Source organism: Cupressus sempervirens, chromosome 9 (genome assembly GCF_028749045.1).
Source record: "Cupressus sempervirens isolate cs-2001-9-10 chromosome 9, ASM2874904v1, whole genome shotgun sequence".
Lineage (NCBI taxonomy): Eukaryota > Viridiplantae > Streptophyta > Pinopsida > Cupressales > Cupressaceae > Cupressus > Cupressus sempervirens.
Genome location: NC_143126.1, coordinates 583,866,967 through 583,889,372, shown reverse-complemented (window position 1 = coordinate 583,889,372; position 22,406 = coordinate 583,866,967). Strand labels below are relative to the sequence as shown.

General features: G+C 34.2%; 1 protein-coding gene across 1 annotated transcript in view; it reads left to right on the top strand.

The window, feature by feature from the left end:
• LOC149540025 (uncharacterized) overlaps window positions 1-15,131 on the top strand; it is a 145,821-nt gene extending 130,690 nt beyond the window's left edge. The window contains exons 7-12 of the mRNA XM_089801208.1: window positions 55-131; window positions 1,637-1,720; window positions 1,916-2,008; window positions 8,794-8,901; window positions 8,990-9,061; window positions 14,522-15,131. Of these exons, the coding sequence (XP_089657334.1) occupies window positions 55-131; window positions 1,637-1,720; window positions 1,916-2,008; window positions 8,794-8,901; window positions 8,990-9,061; window positions 14,522-15,019 (932 nt within the window). The 3' untranslated portion in view covers window positions 15,020-15,131. The remainder of the gene's footprint in view (window positions 1-54; window positions 132-1,636; window positions 1,721-1,915; window positions 2,009-8,793; window positions 8,902-8,989; window positions 9,062-14,521) is intronic.
• Window positions 15,132-22,406: the final 7,275 nt, after the last annotated feature.

Here is a 22,406-nt window from a genome sequence, read left to right as displayed (position 1 = left end):
TCCTTATTTTAATATAAAAGCTACATGTTTTGATTATGGTTTTACACTATACAGGACAAAATGGTTGGGCTGCACCCCGTCTCAAAGATGCTGCCTTGTCAGAGGAAACTTTGCGTGAAGGTTATGTAGAGGTAGGAATTTCCTTATTTTGTTTGCAAAGTTAATGTGTTTTTTCCAGTGTTCTATGGGGACACTCCCCCCCGACCCCCAAATGCTTGGAGTTTTCAAGATGGGGACATTTTGGTGACTTGGGGACAAATTTTGACACTTGTAATTTGAGTACTACTACTGGAGTCTAGTTATTATGTTATACATCTTTATATTCTTATAGTATTTACTAATTTTTCAAGTGCTAATAGTAATATTATACGTATTATTATTATATGAGCATTGCCTCCTAATCACCCCCTTGACGCCGTCTCCCCACTATTCCCAAGCATAGGTCCCAAATACTCCATCCCCAAAACAAGTTTCTTTGTTCCCCCAAGGAATTGTCCCCAAATTCTGTGGAACACTAGTTTTTTCATATTTATTTGGTGAACTATTTGTCCTGATAAGAGGTAATGTTTTGTTCATTAGTTTGGCTAGATATTTTTATGGATATTTTTTCTCTAAATACATTTAAATGAAACTTTATCACTTAGCTCCGCAAGCGTACCTTGCAGTCACTCATACCTTAGTGCCATATCTCAGATCAGCTCATCACCGCCTTTTTCTCCCCCTTGTCTCCACCACGGGGCATGAAAAGGTCATTCAATATCACTCAATCCAGATCGGTGAGACATTGTACCAGTCTTTCCAGGCAACAACACTCTTCCAACGGTTCTCAGCAAGGATCTAGGACTCTGGATCATCCACAATTATACCCTTCTGTGATCGATTTCTTTGTACCAAGGAAGGATCCCTAGTTCTTGCCTTGGCTTTTCTGTTTTTGCTTCTTGTTTTGTTTCTTCTTAGACACCGTTTGGTGCTCCTGCTTTTGTCGGCTCTATTGTTTGTATGCTCAGTCCCATAAACCTTCGTGGTTTTTTGTTGGACATTAATATTATTATCTTATCTTATCAACAGTTTGATGGGATTATTTAATTTCTTCTATTGGTATCCATGTCACATGTGCATATTGAATTAGTATTTTCTGGAAAATCATTTTAAATGCCTTGTTTCAAAATGAAAATGCTTTTTGATAGCTCTATAAACCTCACTATGCAATCTTCAGCAACGGCCCATTTTGTTATTGATATATTATGTCAGCTAGAATCATAGAATGCTATTTGAGGATGCTATTACTTGTTAATTTTTTTCTAGGACATTATTCAACAGATATGTACTGGATTTTATTGCATTTCTAACCAAAGAGAAACTGATTGATGATATTCAAACTTTCCTGCTAGGATAATATGAGATGGATCAGCTGAAAATGATATTTTAACATTTAACAGTGGCATTAAGGTTTCACAGTCAATGAGATTATGAGACACTGTTTGAAAATCTTTGACTTTTAAAATGGTCTTTTAGGTCTTCCTGCTTTATCAGGTTGAAGTAGTTAAGTAATTTATCCAAATGCTTACAAGGTAGGCTTTTATGTATTGTTGTTGTTATTTTGTTTTGAGCTGACTTTTTAATTCTTGCATGACAGATCATTATAATGATGCGTACATTGTATCAGAAATGCAAACTTGTTCATGGAGATCTAAGTGAATACAATATTCTATACCATGAGGTACACAGTATCACGTTTCTTCATTAGATTCAAAATGCAAACCTTAACTTATTTGTTTCTAGTTTCTGTTCTTGTTTAATTGAAAAGCTAGTGAATGCTAATGAATTATTCTAATTTATTTCAATAGTTTTGAAGATGCGCTTAGCTTGGTAGTGTTTACTAAATTTCAGTGTCAATGTTACCTTTGTGCATCAGGGGCATCTTTACTGTATTGATGTTTCGCAGTCTGTAGATCTTGATCATCCACGGGCCTTAGATTTCTTACGAGAGGATTGTCTTCATATCTCGGTAAGCTTGGAGCAATTCATTTTAAAATTTAAAATTGATCTATTGCTTCATGGTTTGGGTATGTTTTGTGAAAAATTAATTAATTTTTTTTAACGATGCAAAAGAGTCTCAAAACGTCACATGCTTAAAGAGTCTCTGTTTAATGTGTCCCTTACTAACACTAATTTATTTTTAAACTAATTTGATATGACATACCTGGAAACCTTATAGTATACAAATAAGAATACCTAGAGGTAAAATAATTTAAGCAGGAAATGAGTATAAGACATATCCAAGGGTAGAAGTTGATTACAAGAATATCAAGTAGGAGCAAAATTTAGCTAAGCTTGAAGTTGTGTCTTTACTTCCTGAATAACTGTCCCCTGGTATTATTTTGATACTTTCTTATCTATTGATTTGCAAAATTTGTTGGATTAGAATCTTGAACTTTTGTGGGAGATTTGAAAGCAATAAAAATATTGTTGTCAGGTTTTATAATTACAAATTGCAAATATACAAGAGGGTTTGTTTATAATATTATATCGAAATTAATGATTCGGGTGCGGATGTGTGTGTGTGTGTGTGTGTGTATATTTAAAAACATATATATGCATATTATATATATGTAAAGAAATGCAAAAAATAGATATAATTTAGTATGATACTTTACCCATACATAATCAAATTGAAATTTAGATAAGTTATAGTTAATTATTGAATATTCAAAAAGATTGTAAGCCATATCATATACATCCATGTTCATGATTCCAGTGCAAATCAGAAAATCATCACAGTTACAAAACCAAAATATAGTTCATGGTTGAATGTTCATCAATCCGAATCAAAAGCATATGGATTTGCGAAAAAATCCTCATTATCTCCAACTCCAACTGCTGAAAGTTCAAGATTATTTGAACCGAAAACGGTTCCACTTGTGCTAAATGCACCATGTTTCAGGATGTTATCAGAATCATTATCCGTGATTGTAGTAAGATCTTGAATTGTTGCATCCAAGTTTGCACACTCAGATTCTACTTCTTCCTCTTCCACTCCTGGTACATTGACTTGCAAGGATGGATCTTTGGGGGATCCAATTGGCTTAGTGGGTAATGGGATTGTTTTCTTTGGGGATGGACGTTGAAAAAAACTTTTGTTTGATCATTTAACCAAATTATCTGCAGCTTCTTGTTCTTTTACATACGGAGCTATTTGTACATTAGACATCCACCTCCCATTTATGCCTTTGCACATTGTCAACAAGGCCCATAAATGAAGTTTGACCCAAAAATATGAGCTATTGAATGGTTTGCCTTTGTTACTTTGACAATAATTACACTTTCACAGATATGAGCCACCTGAAACCTGTGGGATTCATGTGGCATGTCTCCATAAACGAGATCCTACATCAATTTGAAACTATCAGCTCCTTCCCCTCTGATTGAACTTTTACTACAGGTGGCGACCATTCTTGCACAATACAATATAATTTCTTGCTGTAATAAAAAACTAAATAAGTTGAAATTAGCAAAAAACTATGAGCATCAAGCATACAAGTTCAAAAAAATGAATCAGAACTACTAAAATAGATAGTTGAACTTGTTTCTTTATTTCTCTTAGTTGCCGGATTCGTCCCTTGCTGCCTGGATTCGGGTTCGGGTTCATACGGGTCCGGGTTCGTCCCTGGGTTCGGTTCGGGTCCGGGCAGGGTCCTTAGTTTTGACTGTGGATTCGTCTGGGTCCTTGCTGAAGCGAACCTAGATGAACCCACAGCGAACCCAAGGCTAAAACAACATAAAAGAGTGTGTTTTTTTAATTGTTTTCTTATGCAACTCTCAAAGGAATTTAATAAAAAACATTTCACTCATCTAATCCCTTATGTCAAGGAGGAGGACGATGATATAGCAGCATATGGGACTAGCGGAACCAATTTGGGTTCCAATGATGAAGATCTAGATATAGTTGCAGTTGGGGATGAAGCCATTGATCCCTCATTTTGTGATGATCCATTTGAACCTTGAAGGGCATTTGATACTATGATTATTGATAAACTACTAAAAACTTGTCATCTATCATCATGTTTCAATCTTTATTACTTGATGAACTAGTCTTTCTTTTGCAATTTAGTAATTCAATGTATTATTTGATGAACTAGTCTATGTTTTGCAATTTAGTAATTCAATGTATAATTTTCTTTACAATCATGAAGATAGATTAATGAGCGAGTATTTAATGCTTTTAGATTCAGGTAAAAACAGGTTTTGAAGGGACTTGAAACCCTTTGGCATTTGGCATTGATCAATGATCAAGCAACAATTGTTCATATTGTGAAATGACTTTTTTTTGCAACTATGCATGTTTCTCTTGTGTGTGTGTTTATATATATATATATATATATATATATATACACACACACTCACGAACCCACCCACGAACCCAAATGGGAAAATAAAAAATTGCCCGAATCCACGAACCGAACCCCGAACCCGAACCCGTCCCCGAACCCGAATCGGCAACTTAGTTATTTCTTATTTAAAAAAATGAAAAAAAGGTTGAAAAATTCATCAAAATCTAAAATAAATTAGTTAAAAGACTAAAGAATAGGATCAAATGCTTATGATAGGCAAAGGGTAGTTATGTCAATTTGAGGAACTAGTTTTTGTTGATTGGTCTTTCTACTCGAGTTTTAGAACTCTGGAATATCTTAACTGTATTAATTTAGCTACAATGAACATATCTGTTAGACTAGTTATCCTTTAAATCAGTATAACAATCTAAGAATAAATACCAAGAATGCAACAAGTGCAAAACAAAAAATGGCACGGTTTTGATTAAGAGGTTTTAAACTAGAAACAATTAATATCATTTTCAGAAGACTTTTGACTCAACCTGGATGTATTTGGCTGACTTTTTTCTTGGACTTGGATTCAGACTCATCAAATTAAAAAATTAAAAACAATGTAATATAAGGATTTAAAGCTCTTATTTGTTTCTTTCCAGTTTGTATCCAAGGCGCGAGCAAGTTGTTATACGATAATTTGTCTTCTGCACTCAAGTTTTTAATACTCGGGCTGACCTAATCTATAATATTTACTGATGAATGCACCGATGCAGAGTAGACAGTAGATACAATACCAAATGTAGATGTAGTAAATAAAAGTAGGAAAAAATGTCAAAATAGGAGACAATTTTTATATACAATCAAAATAGGGCATTGAATTTGCACTGGTTTACTGTGTCAATAGGGCACAGGAGAAAGGGCATGTGAAAAATGTTCATGTTTGGCATGTCTGCATTGGAAGAACTTATTTCCAGCTATAGGCAAAAGGAATATTATTTTGCAGCCAATGTTTTAGGGTTTTCTTCAGTCATGATTAGAAGGACATCCATTTATGTGTTCAGGTCTCTGAGATTTGGCCATGCCTTTCCCCTTAAGATTCCCTGGGTTTGAGCAAGTTTATGCGAGCCCTTTGACTATAGTCACTATAGTTGCATAAAATACAAAACTCAAGAATATCATAAACATAATATTCAATATATGTAGTTATGATTTCACATTAATAGATATAAAATTCGGAACTTTATCAATAGAATTGCAGAACTGCACAAAAATGAAAATGACATGATGCAGATAAATGATGCCAAAAAACTATGGTCTAGCATGTCTCCTTAAAATTATTAGAAGATTGTAATGTTTCTTTAATGGTCCTCTTAGTTAGTCTTTAGTTTATTATGTTTGTTTTTATTTTCTTATTAGGATAATAGATAGTTTCTATTAACTTTGTTTACTATCTAATGATTATCTATTGTAATCTTTTGTAAATATTAGAATGTTTCTAATATTTAGTTTTCTGTTCTAGAATAGAATGTTTCTATTCTTTACGATTGTTTCTTAAGGAAACATCATTCAGTTTCATGTATAAAATTGATATCTTAATCACTATTAATAACAAACAAATATTTCCAATTACTTCGTCATATGGTATTAGAGCCGATACTCTAAATTTTTTCGAACATAATTATAATTTCTTGGTTGAAATTATTTGCATTTTATTTTCGAAATTATTTACATGCATATTTGCTTCCAACTCTCTCTATAATCCGTCTAGGGTTTTCGTTCTGAGGGATTTGAATCAGCTGACTTCTTGTTCAGTTCTGCAACCCATTTGTGTCCATATCCGTCTGTTATTTCAGCACATAGTCTTTCTAGGCTTTTTGAGCTCCCTTCTGGGTCATCCTTCAAATTTTTTGGGTCTTCCATTTTTTTGCCTCGAAGAACATGCCTTCATAGGTACTCATGGGTTTTTCATTGGAAAACATGCTATAACATCTTTGACTAATAGTTTGCTCGAGGAAAATCAAAAGTTCAATGGTTGCAATTATGGCACATGGAAACAATGGATGCTAACCATCTTCGAATATCGTGACAGCGATAAGGTGGTTGTAGTGCACATCAGTCTTCTAGCAGAGGTCCTCTGCTCTAGCTTCAGAAGGCTCCGAAAAAAAAGAACATTCAATGCAACTATTGCCAGAAGTTAGGGCACATGAAGGTTGAATGTTGGAAGTGCTTAGCTGTCCTATCTAAGCAATTTGGTTCACAACCCACAGTGAACACTGTGGAGCACCTTGAGCAGACAGAATCTGGCTTTTACGCTTTTTGACAGCTTCATGCTCTGGATAGATTAACCATTAACGGAGGGTATTACGATAATAGATAGTTTCTATTATCTTTGTTTAGTATCTAATGTTTATCTATTGTATCCTTACGATTGTTTCTTACGGAAACATTATTCAGTCTCATGTATAAATTGATCTCTTGATCACTGCAAATAACAAGCAAATATTTTCCAATTACTTCGTAATGCTTATTTAGTTCACAATTGTTTCTTTTAGAAACATTGTCTTTGTAAATCTTTATGAAGAGCTTTCATCTCCTCTGTTTAATACAATATTACAACAACACCGATTGACCATAAAATGGTATTAGAGTTGGTTGATGAGATTTCATAAAATTTGGCAAACATTTTAAGAAAATATTAAAGCCTCTTTCAATCTAGATTTTTTTTCCAAAAATGTGTTTTTTAGTTTTTTGACAAAAGAAATCATTAGAGGTACTATTTTATGAAACTAGAAAATTTTGTGGTTTGTCTTTGAAGATTTTTGCTGAAAATTGCAAGCTCGATTAAGGGTTTTGATTGCACAATCTCTTGGTTTGGGCAAAAGTATTTGCTTTTTGAAGGTTGCAACTTGCATGTTCTTGCATGTGCATTTTGTTACTTGCATGTACTTGCATGTGTTGTTTTACCATGCAAAGTCTCGTATTTTGCCACATAAAGGTTTCTCTAATGGGTTTTCATATTTGACAAAACAAATCGTTAGAGGTATTTTATGAAAATTTTGTCGTTTGTCTTCGAAGATTTTTGCTGAAAATTGCGAGCCCAGTAGAGGGTTTTGATTACACAATTTCTTAATTTTGGCAAAAGTCTTTGATTTTCGAAGGTTGCACATATTTGCATGTGAGTTGCATGTTCTCGCATGTGCATTTTGTTACTTGCATGCGCTGTTTTACCATGCAAAAGCTCATCTTTTTCTATATAAAGGTTTCTTTGATGGGTTTTCATAAATTTTCCCTTAATAAATTTTTGATGGGTTTTTATAATTTTGCCCTTAAATTTCTGGTGGGTTTTCATATTTTTTCTCTTAAAAGAACTTCTGATATTTTTTCATAATTATTTCCCTTAAAAATCTCTGATGTGTTTGCATAATTTTTCCATTTAAATGTTTTTGATGGGTTTCATAAAATTTTCCCTTAAAATATTTTTGAAAGGTTTTCATAATTTCTTCCCTTAAAATACTCTATATTGGGTTTATAATTTTTCTTCAAAAATTATTTGGTGGGTTTATAATTTTTTCCTCAAAAATTATCTATTGGGTTTTTCCTAAAAAGTGGATCCATGTCAACTATTCTATTGTTTGGTTTTGATCGGTCTTTCACCTCAAGCTTGTCTAGTTTTTCCAAATTTTCTTGTAAAAATTTGTGCTTTTTTTGTAGTCTATTTTGAGGCGTCATGCTCATCTTCAAAGTTTGGAGGGTTTATCAAATTTTCCAAATTGTTCTAGATGTTCTCAAATTTTGTTGCTGTCTCTAGGAGACAGTAGCCTTATTATCCAAAATTGGGTTGGAGTTTTGTGATAAAATCTAGTCAGATGTGTTGCTGATTTTGGGAGGGTTAGTGGCAAACTCATCTCAGTGGCAAAGTCAGTGACATGCTCTTGTCTCTTTTGCAAAGCTTTTTGAAGAAGGGGGCACCCTTTGTTTCTTTTCTAAGCAAATTTTGGCATCTCGGTCAACATTTTGTAGATATAGGGTGGGTCTCAACAGTATCAAAATGTTTTGAAGAATTTGTGACCAAAATACAATAGTTAGACAATGACCATTAAGGAAGGGTATTAGAAGATTGTAACGTATCTTTAGTGGTCATCTTAGTTAGTCCTAGTTTTCATTTTCTTCTTTAGTTTGCGGTTGTTTCTTTTAGAAACATCATCTTTGTAAATCTTTACAAGGAACTTTCATCTCCTCTTTTTAATACAACATTGCTTTACCATAACAAAGATAGCCTCTTCAAATCAATTGGTGGATGCCTTTTCTTAGAAGAATATCCTCGCATAGACAAAATAGATTAGTTCATGCAAAGGTAATATCTTGTCACAGTTGTTTCCAGACACTTACATTGTAATGTAATGGATTGTTAATTTCTTGTCTATAATTAAGCATTGGATGCTAATTAAATTGATTTCTATGCATGCAGGATTTTTTCAAGAAAAATGGAGTGGCAGTTATGGCTGTTCGGGAGCTTTTTGACTTTGTAGTTGATCCATCCATTGCAGATGAAGATGTTGATGAATACCTGGAAAAGGTTTCTCCTTTCTTTTGTTTGTTGATTTTCATCTATTTTCATGATTGCTTCTCAGGGTTTGACAATTTGATGTTGAATATGATCTTAGATGCAGCAAAAAATTCAAATCAGAGGGACACAATCGACAGAGGATGAAATTGCTGAAGCTGTTTTTGCACAGGTAAAAGCTTTTGTTTTGAGTTTGTAGGAGAAAAGCTTCATGTAATAAGGATTCAATTTCTCATTTAGATTGTTGTTGCTCTCTCTCTCTCTCTCTCTCTCTCTCTCTCTCTCTCTCTCTCTCTCTCTCTCTCTCTCTCTCTCTCTAACGTTGTAATGGTTTTAGAATAATCTGAAAGTAAAGAATACATGTTCTAGCAGTTCTCAATGTTGATTGGTCACCCCAAAAAGCTGTTGTGCAGATACTTCTAGCTACATGCATTAGTTGTCTCGTATTTGTTTTCATATTGATATAATTTGCATAGCATTCTATAAATTGTTTTTAATGTTTCTTTTAGTTAGTAAACCTTTCTGTATACATTGAAATCAAGATTCTTTTGAAAGATGAAAGTAATTTTAAGTGATACTTGTGCATGCCTCACTCTTTGTATGGTTCAATGCATTTTAGTTCAAAGGCATTCTGAAAAATAAAATTGAAGGTCAAAGAGAATGTTGAAACTTCTAGATTGGAGACAGTTAAAAAATTTGCGATTTGCAAAAATCTTAACTTAATTTTTATGTGGACTTGGTCATTTAACACCTAAATATTTAAAACATACTCAAACCCCCTAAAAGTAAAATAATATGAATTTCATGCAAAATACAGCTACACTATAATAATATATATCAAATTAGTCTATAAAATGTAGGAGAGTGTTTTCTATTACATTTGAATACACAAAAGAAGTACAGTATTGCATCAAAATTAAAATCTAATAGCTGGTAAATATGATGTGTCACAATGATTGAAAACCATCATAAAGTACTACATAGTTATGAAAGTTATATAACAATTCAAAATATTCATTTCCTCATATACATCCTAGTGATGTGTTTTATCCCAATCCTCATAGTTGGCTAGAACTTCCACTCAAACTAGAATGCAATGATTACTTGTTTGGCTCAGCATGGTCATTTTCCATGATGTCAACCAATTCAATGTTTGTTTCTTTTGCTGCACCGTCCATTGCTTATCTTTTTGACTTTTTCCATAATCAACAAACTTGTTTTCCATAAGCATAGTTGTTGGGTTCTCATCCAGTTCTGTCTTGTTGCTATATAGATCAATCTCATTCAAGTTAATCTACTTGTAGAAATTTGTGTCAAGTCTTTTTTGTGCAGAGGCAAATATTTTACTGGACAAAGATGAGGTCATTGAGGTACTTTTGTGTCAACTTGTCATGCTTCTTTGTGTGAATGGCCTCAAACAAACAAAGTTTCTCTCAGATCCAAAACTGCTACAAGAATGATACAAAACTTGTAAGGCTAGCTTTTGAAGATTTGCGATTTTGCCCCAATCTTCCCACTCAGCATCTGCAAAGAAGAAACTCGTTAGTTTTATGTAAAGACAGATGTTTTTCATTATCTAGTGTATGGCTGGTTCTCTCTTGAATAGTTAGTGCTAGTGGCAAATATAGAGTGTTCCCTTAACTGGTTCGAATGTATACAACTCAATAATCAGGTACACTGCTTCAATCTCAACGTCATTTTCATGATGAAGCTCTCCGTAACCTCCTCATTAACATCATTGAAGTCCTGTACATAGGAAAATTTGGGGTTGAAGTACTACCTTGTTATATTTATGGGTTGGTGGAGTTTATTGTTGTTAGTGAGTGTAAATTCTTTAGTTATCAGATTCGTGCCCTAGAGGCCGGATCCGGATCTGTGGCTGGATTTGTCCAGATTCTTCCAAAACAAATTTTTTTTTTTTTGAAATTTTTGAATTTTTTTCCCGATTATTTTCTTATAATTATAATGGATTTGATCTATAGATTCATACTATGAAATGATTTAGAATCATAGATTCATACTTTGAAATGCTTTAGTTTTAGAATTATGTATATTTCTCTCATTTTTAAGTATTTATAATGCATACGCGCACACACACACACGAATCATAATTGGTAAATTTTTTTTTACGAATCCACGGATCCGATTCACGTACCCGAATCGGATTCGTTTCACGGATCAGTAACTAAGGTAAATTCTTGACTAAAGGCCTTCACATGTACAAACAATTTAAAGTTGCAGTAAAAATAATAACATGAAAAAGTTGCACAATATTTTGTAGTTAGAAATTACAAACAAGTGAAGTTAATTGATACAATTTAATATTTAAATTGAAATTTGAATTTACCTTGATGATTTTTGTATCTCTCTTCACAAGGAAATCATCAAAAATTGTTATTGCAATTTTCTCTCCATCAACTTCCTTGGAAATGTATGAAGTCTAGTGCAATATTCTAGAACATGTAGATGAAGATATTACACAAGACAAATCATCAATCTTGAGGTGCCTTGGCTGAATAGTGGAGGAATGGAAAGTCTCTCCACGTTAACTATTGTAAATGCTGTTTTTATGGAAACAGCTGTTGATCCTTTAGACAATGGCAATGAAGCTTTAAGAATCCGGTGCTAACGATCAACAAGATGAAGGAAACTTGCTTTGATTGCATCTTTACTTGATTTAATGGAAGCTTGGACTTCTCCTTGTATAGGGTGTGCCTTCAGACCTTGGAGGTTTTTGGTATTTTGAAGTTCACTTTGTCATTGAAGTTACTTTCTCTCTCTGGTGCAACTTTGCTTGTGTTTTTCCTTGCATTATTGTCATCCAATCTCTAGGACGTGCTTGGGTCAATGCATTTTTCATTCTAGATGTTATCAATCACTTTTGACTTTCAAATCTTCTATGGTACACATGAGCATAAGTATACATTTTTTCTGTAAATTATGTTGAGATTTGCTCCAACCCGTGGTGGCACATTTTCTACACATAAAATAATAAAAACACTTTTGCATCTAATTCAACTATACGTTATGAGATTTAGATGACTAAGCGTGCTCTTGGAAGTTGGAATTACTCTTTTTGTATGCTTTTCTAGTGACATCTGGTCACTCCTCCCTCTCCCTCTTGGGATGCCCGAGGGAACTAGGATCAACTTTTTGATATTTTTTGAACTTGTAATGCCACTTAAATGACTTTGTGCATCCCAAGGAGTTGCTATGCACTTTTTCATATTTTCATTTTGAATTTGTAGATTTTAATGTTTTCACTTTGATTCCATATGTTTTTTCAATTGACATCATGTCACTCAAGTGACTTTGGGTGCTCTGAAAGACGTTGATCGCAGTTATGTCTACTTTCACTGTGACTTTATGTCAAGTGAGTTTGGGCAAATTTTGGTCTATTTTGATGTTTAATTTTACCACTAAGTGAGAAGTGTGTTTTTGTGTCATAAGTGATTTCACATTATAATTTGCCATGAACACTGTACTTTTCCCACTTAAGTGGCTTTTTGACTCAACCAAACCAAAGCATGACATTTCCCCTTTGTGGTGTGCACTATTTGCCATTTTAAGTTTTGTTAATTTCAAATATGGCATTCTCTCTCCTTGGCACACTATTTCACCCTTTCCCTATGTGATATCCTCAACCAATACCTCTGTTTTGCTAAGGTTTTATTCCTAAAACCCCTAGTGAGCTTTCCTTTGCTGTAGGATGCCTTTTCCATTTCTTCATTCCTCAGGTTCTCTGCTTACCCTGCTTGATTTGTTGGATATCTTCTTTCAGCAGGTCTTGCAAATGTGTTAGCTAAAGCCTAAAAATGATGACAGTTAAATTGAAACTTATTGCGAACAAGCACTGAAGCTAGACAAATAATAAGATCTTAGCTTGCAACTTGAAATAGAATAATTTTTTTGAGCATGTACAACAGATTGACAAAAGGCCATATCAGCTCTGTATGTGTCATCACTGATTGGAGTGAAGAACTGTTCAAGGTGGAAGTAGGCAAGTACTTCAGCTCACTAGAGGAATGTACAAATTGAAATCCAAAATATTGGCTTGTGCAAAGTTTTGCACCAATTCTTGAAAAATGCGTAGAAAATTCAGCTGATAGAAGGATCGGATTTCTCATTGAGATTCAATGTCTATAACTTATATCCTTTTCCTTAGCAAAATGATACATTTGAAGGATAAATGACACCACCCAATAACATTGATTGGAAGAATTAGATGCTTGAGAAGCAAGAAGATGAAATAGCACACATCTGGTAGAGCTAGGTAGAGCAAGTAGAATGAGATTTTTTCCATTGAAATTGTATAGTCATAAAGTGTTAGAAGAGATTTCATAGACTGGTAAAGCTGAAGTAAGCTGAATTGAATTACTGAACTAGTCTTCTTTCAAAGTCTTTTTGTGAGCACCAAGGTCACAAATTGTTTACTTAATGCAGGAGCATCCTAGGAGTTGAACAATCTTGAATAACTAGGAAGGATTCATTTTCTTTCCATCTTTGTGTTGGGAGTTTTGGTTTGCAGTTTTTTGTTTGTGTTTGAGCTTTGGGAGCTTTAAGAATCTAACATAGATATACGGGGACCAGCAGTGGGAAATTGGCACTGTATAGGCATACAAGCTGAATCAAATTCTTGCCTTTATTCATGGAGTACGAAGGTCATGTTTCTTGGGTGCCACTTGTTGCCCTGCAAGCTTGGTGACTACATCTAGGAGCTAGTCTAGGCTTTGGAGTGTGGATATGATAAGAAGCCATTTGGAGGCCAATGGGTGGCAGACGACATATCTTGTTTGTTATGTCAGATTGTGCAGGCTGACAGTAATGTTTGATGACATACAAAGGTATTCCAAAAATGGCCAAGGAAATTAATAGACACATGAATGGAGGTTGAATCATCATGAAATCTTGAAGCATCAATGATAGGCAAGAGGCATGGAAGAAACCTTTCATTTGGTGCACCTTTGGGATCTCGTATCAGTGTCAACATAAAAGGGATAATTCTCCTTTTAGGAAGGGCTGCTAGTCATTGCTGAAGCTGTACCTAGAGTTGTGGGTGAAGTCAAGGCCGAGAGTCATTGGTATAGCTTGGTTTAAACAAAGGGATATATAATAGATTGTAACACAGACTCTCTCCAAGTGGGCTGATTGATGGTTGAGTAGCATAGGTTGTTGGTTGGGTTCCATATATATATTATATTATATTGTTCTATAGAGGGTTTAATTTTTCTGCGTATAATATAAACACTGTTTTTTGTAGTCCTCATTGTTCTTCCGTGTTCTTGTACATAATTATGTATCCTAGGCTGTCCTTGGTTGTTCATTTGATCCACTACAGGTTTACATAGAGGGCACGTCGGAAAAAATTTACACTGCAGAGAATTATGAATGATGCATTTGGTAATCAGTTTTTGCAATGTTCTTGACAATAATCATGTGCGTTATTCATAGGAGCAGTGTTTATATTCTCAATAGTCACGTTATTCCTCAAAAATATGCTTTATGTCATTTGATTGAACAAGTGCTTACTAAAATTTTAGATGTACTTAATACTTTCTCATAATGGTACAATGAAATACAAAATTGAAGTGGCCTTTGAACTTAATGTCAGTGCATGATGTTTGTTTTGCAGTCTTTTATCCCAAGGACATTGGGTCAGGTAAAAGATTTTGAGAAGGATATAGATCAGATTACCAGTGGCAAAAACACTGAAGGTATATACTATCAAACAATCACTGGCCTGAAAGAGGACTTATCTGGTGTGCGCGTCATTCCTGCCATATTAGAAGACATGAGTGATCAGCTTGCAGAAGGAACTAAGGAATGTCATGCAGATCCAAAATCTGATAGTGAGGAGTTCAGAGGAGCTTCAGGAAAGGTTTCAAAAAGTGTCACAATAGATGGAGAAGGTACTGACAGTCAGCTGAGCTCTGTTGATTCTGAGGATGAAGATTCTGAAACTGAGGGCAATTGGTTATCACGTGACAAGGAAAATGTTGATAGAAGAGCAATTCGCAAGGAGCATAAAAAGGCAGTAAAGGCAGAAAAGAGGGAAGCTCGAAAAACTAAAATTCCCAAGGCTGTGAAGAAAAGAAAAAAGAAGACATCTAAGGAGAAGATGCGACACTGATTTTCTTTCTAAGCACACTCCATTGTTCATTTCTGTGTGGTGCACCATATAGATAAAATCATTTATTGTGATCTATAAGCTTGATTTATAATTTATTCTCTTTGTAGTTTTATTCTTGTGCAGTTCTGTTTCCAGTTGTTCCAATTATCCAAAAGTTTAATTTGTTTCATTTATCTTCAGTGGCATTTGGAAATGGTAGTGAATTTCAGGTTTATATGGATTACTATTTAACATAACCTTTTTTCTTTCAAGGGAATATTGTTGCGAACTTTACATAGTTTACTTATCGATGTTGTGTTGTTTGGTTGCATGAATTTGTGTAATATTGCAAAATTCAAATGGAATGTATAATCATGACATTCCAGGAAATCAGAGTCCAGTGGTTAGGTACATTAGTTTTTGCTGACCGTGAGCCAAAAACATTGCAAAAACCTTGCCAGGAATGTATACATTTATAGCTTATTCAAGAGACAATCATCATCGTAAACATACTGGTGAATCATATAGAAAACTTTGTCAAGCATTCATGGTTGGTATTGTTGTTAGGTTTCACACCATCGGTCCATTGCAAATGGGGACACCTGTGTTGGCAGTAGTAGTGGCCTTAGGGGGTGTCTTAGTTAATAGTAATTTTCAAGTCTCCAAGTCCAAGAGATGAGTTTAATTTTGCCCATTTTATAAAGTGGAGTCTAGTTTTGAGCAAGTCAGGTTTCAAAGTTGAAAATGAGAGGTACCATCAAAAGGTAACTAACACGAAAGTTTTGTTGAAGTACAAACCTGAATGACAATAATGTGAAAAGTAAGACTGAAATCAGATTTGGAGTCACGGTAACGACAAATGGATAAGGGAGATTGTGGATTTTGAAGTTTGAACAAGGCTTGAGAGTTGATGGGTAAAACTAAGTAAGGAAGAGGGAAATTGAAAGTTTCAACATTCAAAGTACAAGGGGGATATCCCAAGATTTCAATATTTTTGCCCCCTTGAAAACCCTGAGATTTGAAAATTTCCACCCGAGTTTGGAGACAACCTAAGGTGAGATTAGAATGCCAAGTTGATGGGGAATGTTAGAATTGAATGTGAAAAGATGAAATTGACTAAAATTTTGAAGGTAAGCAATGAAAGTTAAAGATGCAATTTGGATTGAAAATCATGAAGAGTAAGCCTTGAACACAATTTCATAAGATGAATTGAAACTTGAATTGACAAAAATGAAATATAGTAAAGCCATTAGGAGATTTTCAGAATCTCAAGATTTTCAATCTTGAGAATCTTAATATTTTCCCACCCCTTCATAGTAATAAGTCTTGGCAATATTAAAACCTTGTCCTAGCATAAGGGCTATTCAATGCAAGATTTCAAGTTGATGAAAATGATGAAAAATGAAGTTTGAGGCATAAAATGATGAAGAATGGAGAGGGGAAATCCCAAAATCTAATTATCTCCACCAAAGGGGAGTCTTGAAATCTCAACATTTCCATCCCTTGATAATCTCAACAATTCAAAATCTCTGCCCAAGCCTAGGATGGATTCAAGAAAAAGTTGCAACTCCAAGTTGATCAATAACATTAGAAATGAAGGATAAAGGCAAAGTTGATCAAATTATAAGTGGAAGATGAAAGTATTTTGAGCAAAATAGATTGAGAACAAAATGAAATAAATTTCAATCAAACTCCAAATGCAAGTTGCTACCCAAAGGATTATGGTCATTAATCATGAGATGGATTTTGAGCGAGCAAGATGGCAATTTGAAACTATTGAGAAAATCAAGCCTAAGATGGATTTTGAGCGAGCAAGATGGCAATTTGAAACTATTGAGAAAATCAAGCCTAATTATGACACTAGGTAGAACTTGCACTTTGTCGGAATTTCTAATATCATAATCCCCAAAATTCAGCCAAAGCCATGGGCATATGAAGAGTATTTGTTGAGGTTTAAAAATGTCAATTTTAACCTTGGGTAAAATCCTTTCAAGTTCGAGATTCCTAGTCTTGAAATCTCACGATTTCAACCAGGACTTCCAGTGTGATGGAGTTCTTTTTTAGGCAAAACAAAATCCTAGAGATCCCAAATCTTTACCATTGATATTGAGTTGGTTATAAGTTTGGAATGGTCACCTCTCCCTTTGAACACATCAAATAACATGAAGGTTGACGCAAGGGAGAATGCCAAATCTCCACTATTGGGCAAAATTCCCTAAAACTCGATATATTAATCTCAAAAACTTAAATTTTTTGCCATGGTTTTGGAGTGTGAAAATGATGGCATGGATCGAATGGAGCATGAAAATGTATGAAGCGACAAAGAAAAATCTCTAGTCTTGACATTGAATGAACCTTGCCCATTGTCAAGAATGATAATCTAGACTTTTCAACGATTTCACCCAAGGGATGATATGGTGCGCTTAAAGGTGAAGACAAATAGGAGTTTATAGAAAATCGACGACAGATGCTAAAGGCAAATCTATATAGCTTAAATTGATAATGGACAATAAATTCAAAAGAATCAAACCATAATTGTTGAATTCAAATTAAATTTTGGTAAAGGACAAGTCGACTTCCTTAAAGAATTCAAAAGTTCAATTTAAACAAATTAATTGACAAACAAAAGAGAAGTTGACCTAGACCAAGGGGCATCTCTTTTCAACCTAAGTGCCCATATAAGGGGAGAGGTCCATTTCACTTGCCATCATACCAATAGTAATCAAACTATTAATTAGAAGGTAGCAAACTCATCTTAAATGAGGAGTGATTTTATCTAAGTAAAAGTTGACTTTGAAGAGGATTTCAGAAGGACAAATCTCTAATTTTACACAAAATCGTATTTTGAAAATTCTACAAAAAAGAAATGTACATAAAAAACAAAGAGAAATCAGAATTGAAGATTTCTAAAAATGATAAATTTGGACAGAAACTAACAATCATACCTTGGAAAATTGGAATTCTCGATCAAGTTGGGTTAAATAGGAGAAAAGGTTGATTTAAATCAAATCTAGATGTAAATCATATCATGTAAGCTTTTAGATATCCTTGATATCGTTTATACTTATCATGTTGTCAGCTTTATGAAATTTCCTTTGTTTTGCAAGGTAACTATGACAAAGAGGGTTGAATTGAGATACACTTATTGGAGTAGTTTAGAAAATTAGGACATGAATGGTATGCAAATCCGCAATCGTTCCACCAACAAAAGATGGTGGTTAGGTCAAGCTCTTTAAAGAAAGAATCCACAAATGACTAGTCTTTCATTAGAGAAGAACAAACTTCATCACTTCAAGAAGATAAAGGTTAAGACATTGAAAGAGATATAGAGTTTGTGAGTACAAGCATGACCTAAATCATGACAATGAGGAAATTTTAAAAAGATGGGGAAATGTTGAGAAGATGAAACAATTTGGGATTATGTTCTAAAAAATGAAGGTTTGTTAATATTGAAAATATCAAAAGATATTTTTTCCATCACCAAAAGATACCTATCAAGTCAATGAGGCAAGAATGTTGAGTTAGTGCCCATTAAGAAGGCTCCAATTCTACATGTTTATGTACATTCAATCATATTATGCTAAGTGTACAATGGGAGTCCACATTGTGGCTTTACCTAACATTTTCTCATTGGCTCTCAAAATCATTGGAATCTTTTCATTTGCACATAAGGTGGTGACTTCATATAATTGGATAATAGTACAGGGTTTATTTTGGTGGTGAATATTCACCAATTGGCAAATTTTGCACATTGACGTATGTTAATTTGGCGAATGTTTTCCACATGTGGTAAGGCTGTCGCCCCAACATTACCAAAAATGGGTTGCATCGCTTGTCCCATCACCGCAGGATTTATACCATCGGCTCTCCTTTTCATGTGATATAGCCAATCAAAATTATTTTTTGGACAAGATAAATTAAACACATTCACCTATCATTTCTGAACGAAACTGTTTTCGCCTATGATTTCCGAAGGGAACTTTTTGGTTTTAAAAGGTTTTTTAGGAGAGGGACAACATTTGTCCCACAAATATGTAGACGCCTGTCCCACACTAATTCAATTTCGCCAACTATATTATGCATGGCCATATATTAGATGACCCATAATCGCCCTGCAAATTACACAAAGACATGTTTTTATTACGTGGGCTTCACCAAATATTTTGTATACACTATAATATTCCCACAAAATTTGCTAAAAAGGATTGGTATAGCATGTTATCTTTATTCCAATCGATAGTGAAGTCTCAATTTCTCAAAGTATCGAGAGCATTGGCAAGCGACGACTTCAATTTAGGCAAATATGAGTAACTTGTGCCCATATTTGTCTAGACTTTGCAATTTTAGTTCGTTCTTATTTAGTAGGTACAAGATAGACTATTAGTGGTTAGTTAAAGCTCTTTAAAGCAAGAATTCACAAATGACTAGTCTTTCATAAGAGAAGACCAAACTTCATCACTTTAAGAAGATAAAGGTTAAGACATTGAAAGAGATATAGAGTTTGTGAGCACAAGCATGAACTAAATCATGACAATGAGAAGATTTTAAAAAGATGGTGAAATGTTAAGAAGATGAAACAATTTGGGATTATGTGGTAAAAAAATGAAGGTTTGCTAATGTTGAATATCAAAAGATATTTTTTCCATCACCAAAAGATACGTATCAAGTCTATGAGACAAGCATGTTGAGGTAGTGACCATTAAGAAGGCTCTAATTTTACATGTCCATGTACATTCAATCATATTATAACAAATGTACAATGGGAGTCCACATTGTGCCTTTACCTAACATTTTCTCATTTGCTCTCAAAAGCATTGGAATCTTTTCATTTGCCCATAAGGTGGTGCCTTCATATAATTGGATAATAGTACATGGTTTACTTTAGTGGTGAATATTCACCAATTGGCGAATTATGCACATCGACTTGGCGAAATTTCCCACATATGTGGCAGGGTGTTGCCCCAACTTTACCAAAAATCGGTCGCACCGTTGGTCCCATCACCACAAGATTTATGCCATTGATTCTATTTTTCAAGCAATATAGCCAATCAAAATTATTTTTTGCTCACAACAAATTAGATACATTCACCTATGGTTGCTAAAGGGAACTTTTTGGATGACCTAAATTCACTCATGGTTTTAAAAGGCTTTTTTTTGGGAGAGGGACAACATTCACCCCACAAATATGCGGATGCGTGTCCCACACTAATTCAATTTCGCCAACTACATTATGCATGGCCATATATTGGAGAGACCATAATTGCCTTGCAAATTACATAAAATGTATTTTTTATTATGCAGGCTTCACCAAAAAAGATTGGTATAAATACATTCATAAATCAATAGGTTATCTCCATTCTAATAAATAGTAACGTCTCAATTTCTTAAAGTGTTGAGAGCACTGACAAGCGATGACTGCAATTTAGGCAAAGGTAACTTAGACCCCTATTTGTCTGGACTTTGTAATTTTAGTTCGTTCTTATTTAGTATTTGCAAGATAGATTGTTAGTCGTCAGTTATCATCTAGGACCAATGACTACTAAGTCATCTAGTAACCAGGGAGACCTAGGCCATCTATATTTTAGAGTGTAGGTTATACAACCAATGAATCCTATTTAGATAAATATATGCAATAGTCGATTGTCACTTTTTCAATAAGTTGATTTTTTAGGTAGCGTATATTTCTTTGGAGAATCAGATATGTTGAACGTGAACAAGGTAAGAGTCCTATATGTGGTGGAAGCCAAGAAAGGCCAACCAAACACACTTGCAAAACCTTGTCATCATATTATAGTGGCCAAAATCGGGAAGCTACAACATCACAAACACATTTACAAAATTCCCAACTACTGTGAGTGCCATTGGCACATATTGAAGAAGTTGGCAAACCTAATGTCTCTGATCTTGATGAACTTGAAGAAGATCTTGAAGTAAATACCTAGAGCAGCCAAGATCTTCATGTTAATACCCAATATAATTGACTTGGATGAGAATTCCAAAGATGGTGATGGTGCATGACCAAGAAAGGGAAAAAGGAAATTCAAAGCAAAAAATGATGGGAAATCTTTAAAAAAATGGAATTGGGATCTATTGATCATGAATTTTCAAATAGAACGAGCTTCAAAGTATCCATTCATTTAAGCTGTGTGCAATCCAATTAAAGGCGAGCCTCCAGTAGAATGTAGACGTATCATATGCACAAGGATAAATAAAAAGGAAAAGAGGTTGCAGCTAAAAATTGACACCATAGAAAAGCATATGGGTAAAGTTTATGAGAAGAAAATCTTAGATGGAGTTGAAAAATTTGTGATATGATGGGAAACCAGGGAGGCATGTCAACATGTTAAAAATGTAGAAATCTTTGAATTTCAAGAGAAACTACAAACAAAGCCTATTGAAGTAAAAGGCTCAATTGAATATCTTATTGGAAAAGCAATAGAAATTGAAGTAATGGGCAAAGCTCTTCAATTAAGTGTTGTAATTTATATTTTAAGCAAAGAGCGTGCCATGATAGACTACCCATCATTGAGTGCTTTATTACACTTTCCGAAAGTTTGTTATTATTCTAGGACTCACTAGTCAACAAAAATTGGATGGGAATGGGCAAGTTGCGTTGTTGAGGTTGAAAATGAAAATATTAGGGGAAAAATTAAAGAGTCAATTTTTTTTGTATTATCTTTAGATGAGGTGACAACAATAGACAATACTTCATGGGTATGCATGCATGCCTATGCTATACACAATTCAATCTGTCAATCCAATCTACTAACTATTTTTAAAATGTAGGATAATTCAACTGAAAAGATATTTGAACTAGTAAAGAGTTCTTTAATTCAATATGGAGGTATATATGAAATGGCGATTGCCCAAAAGTTGGTTTGTGTTGGAGCAGATGGAGCTTCAATAATGCAAGAGCACAAGAATGGTGTTGTCATAAAGTTAAATTTTTTTTCTTGCACATTATGTTTGGCATTCACTGCATGGCCCACATAATGAATCTAGCTTTTGCAATTTTCAGCAACTATTCACAAATATACAAAGTTGAAGTTTTAATCAAAGAAATCTATAGACACTTATGTCAAAGTCATAAAAGATTCAAGGAATCTCAACAATTTGTGGAAGGACTAACTAATGGGAGCAAGCTTCTTAATGACGATGATACCAAATGGATCTCTTTGGATGGACCACCTCATTGAGTTTTTTCTAAATATCCATTGTTGTTTGGTACAATGGAGTCAACTCGTAATGAGGGTGGCCAATGAAAATATGGTGAGCTACTTGAAAGGTTAAGTAATACAGAGACACTCTTAATGTTAGTAGCCATTCTCACCATGCTAGAGGAAATGAGGAATATAATAAAGAAGATCTAGCAAAGATTTATGTATATTGTAGAAAATAATACGTTGTG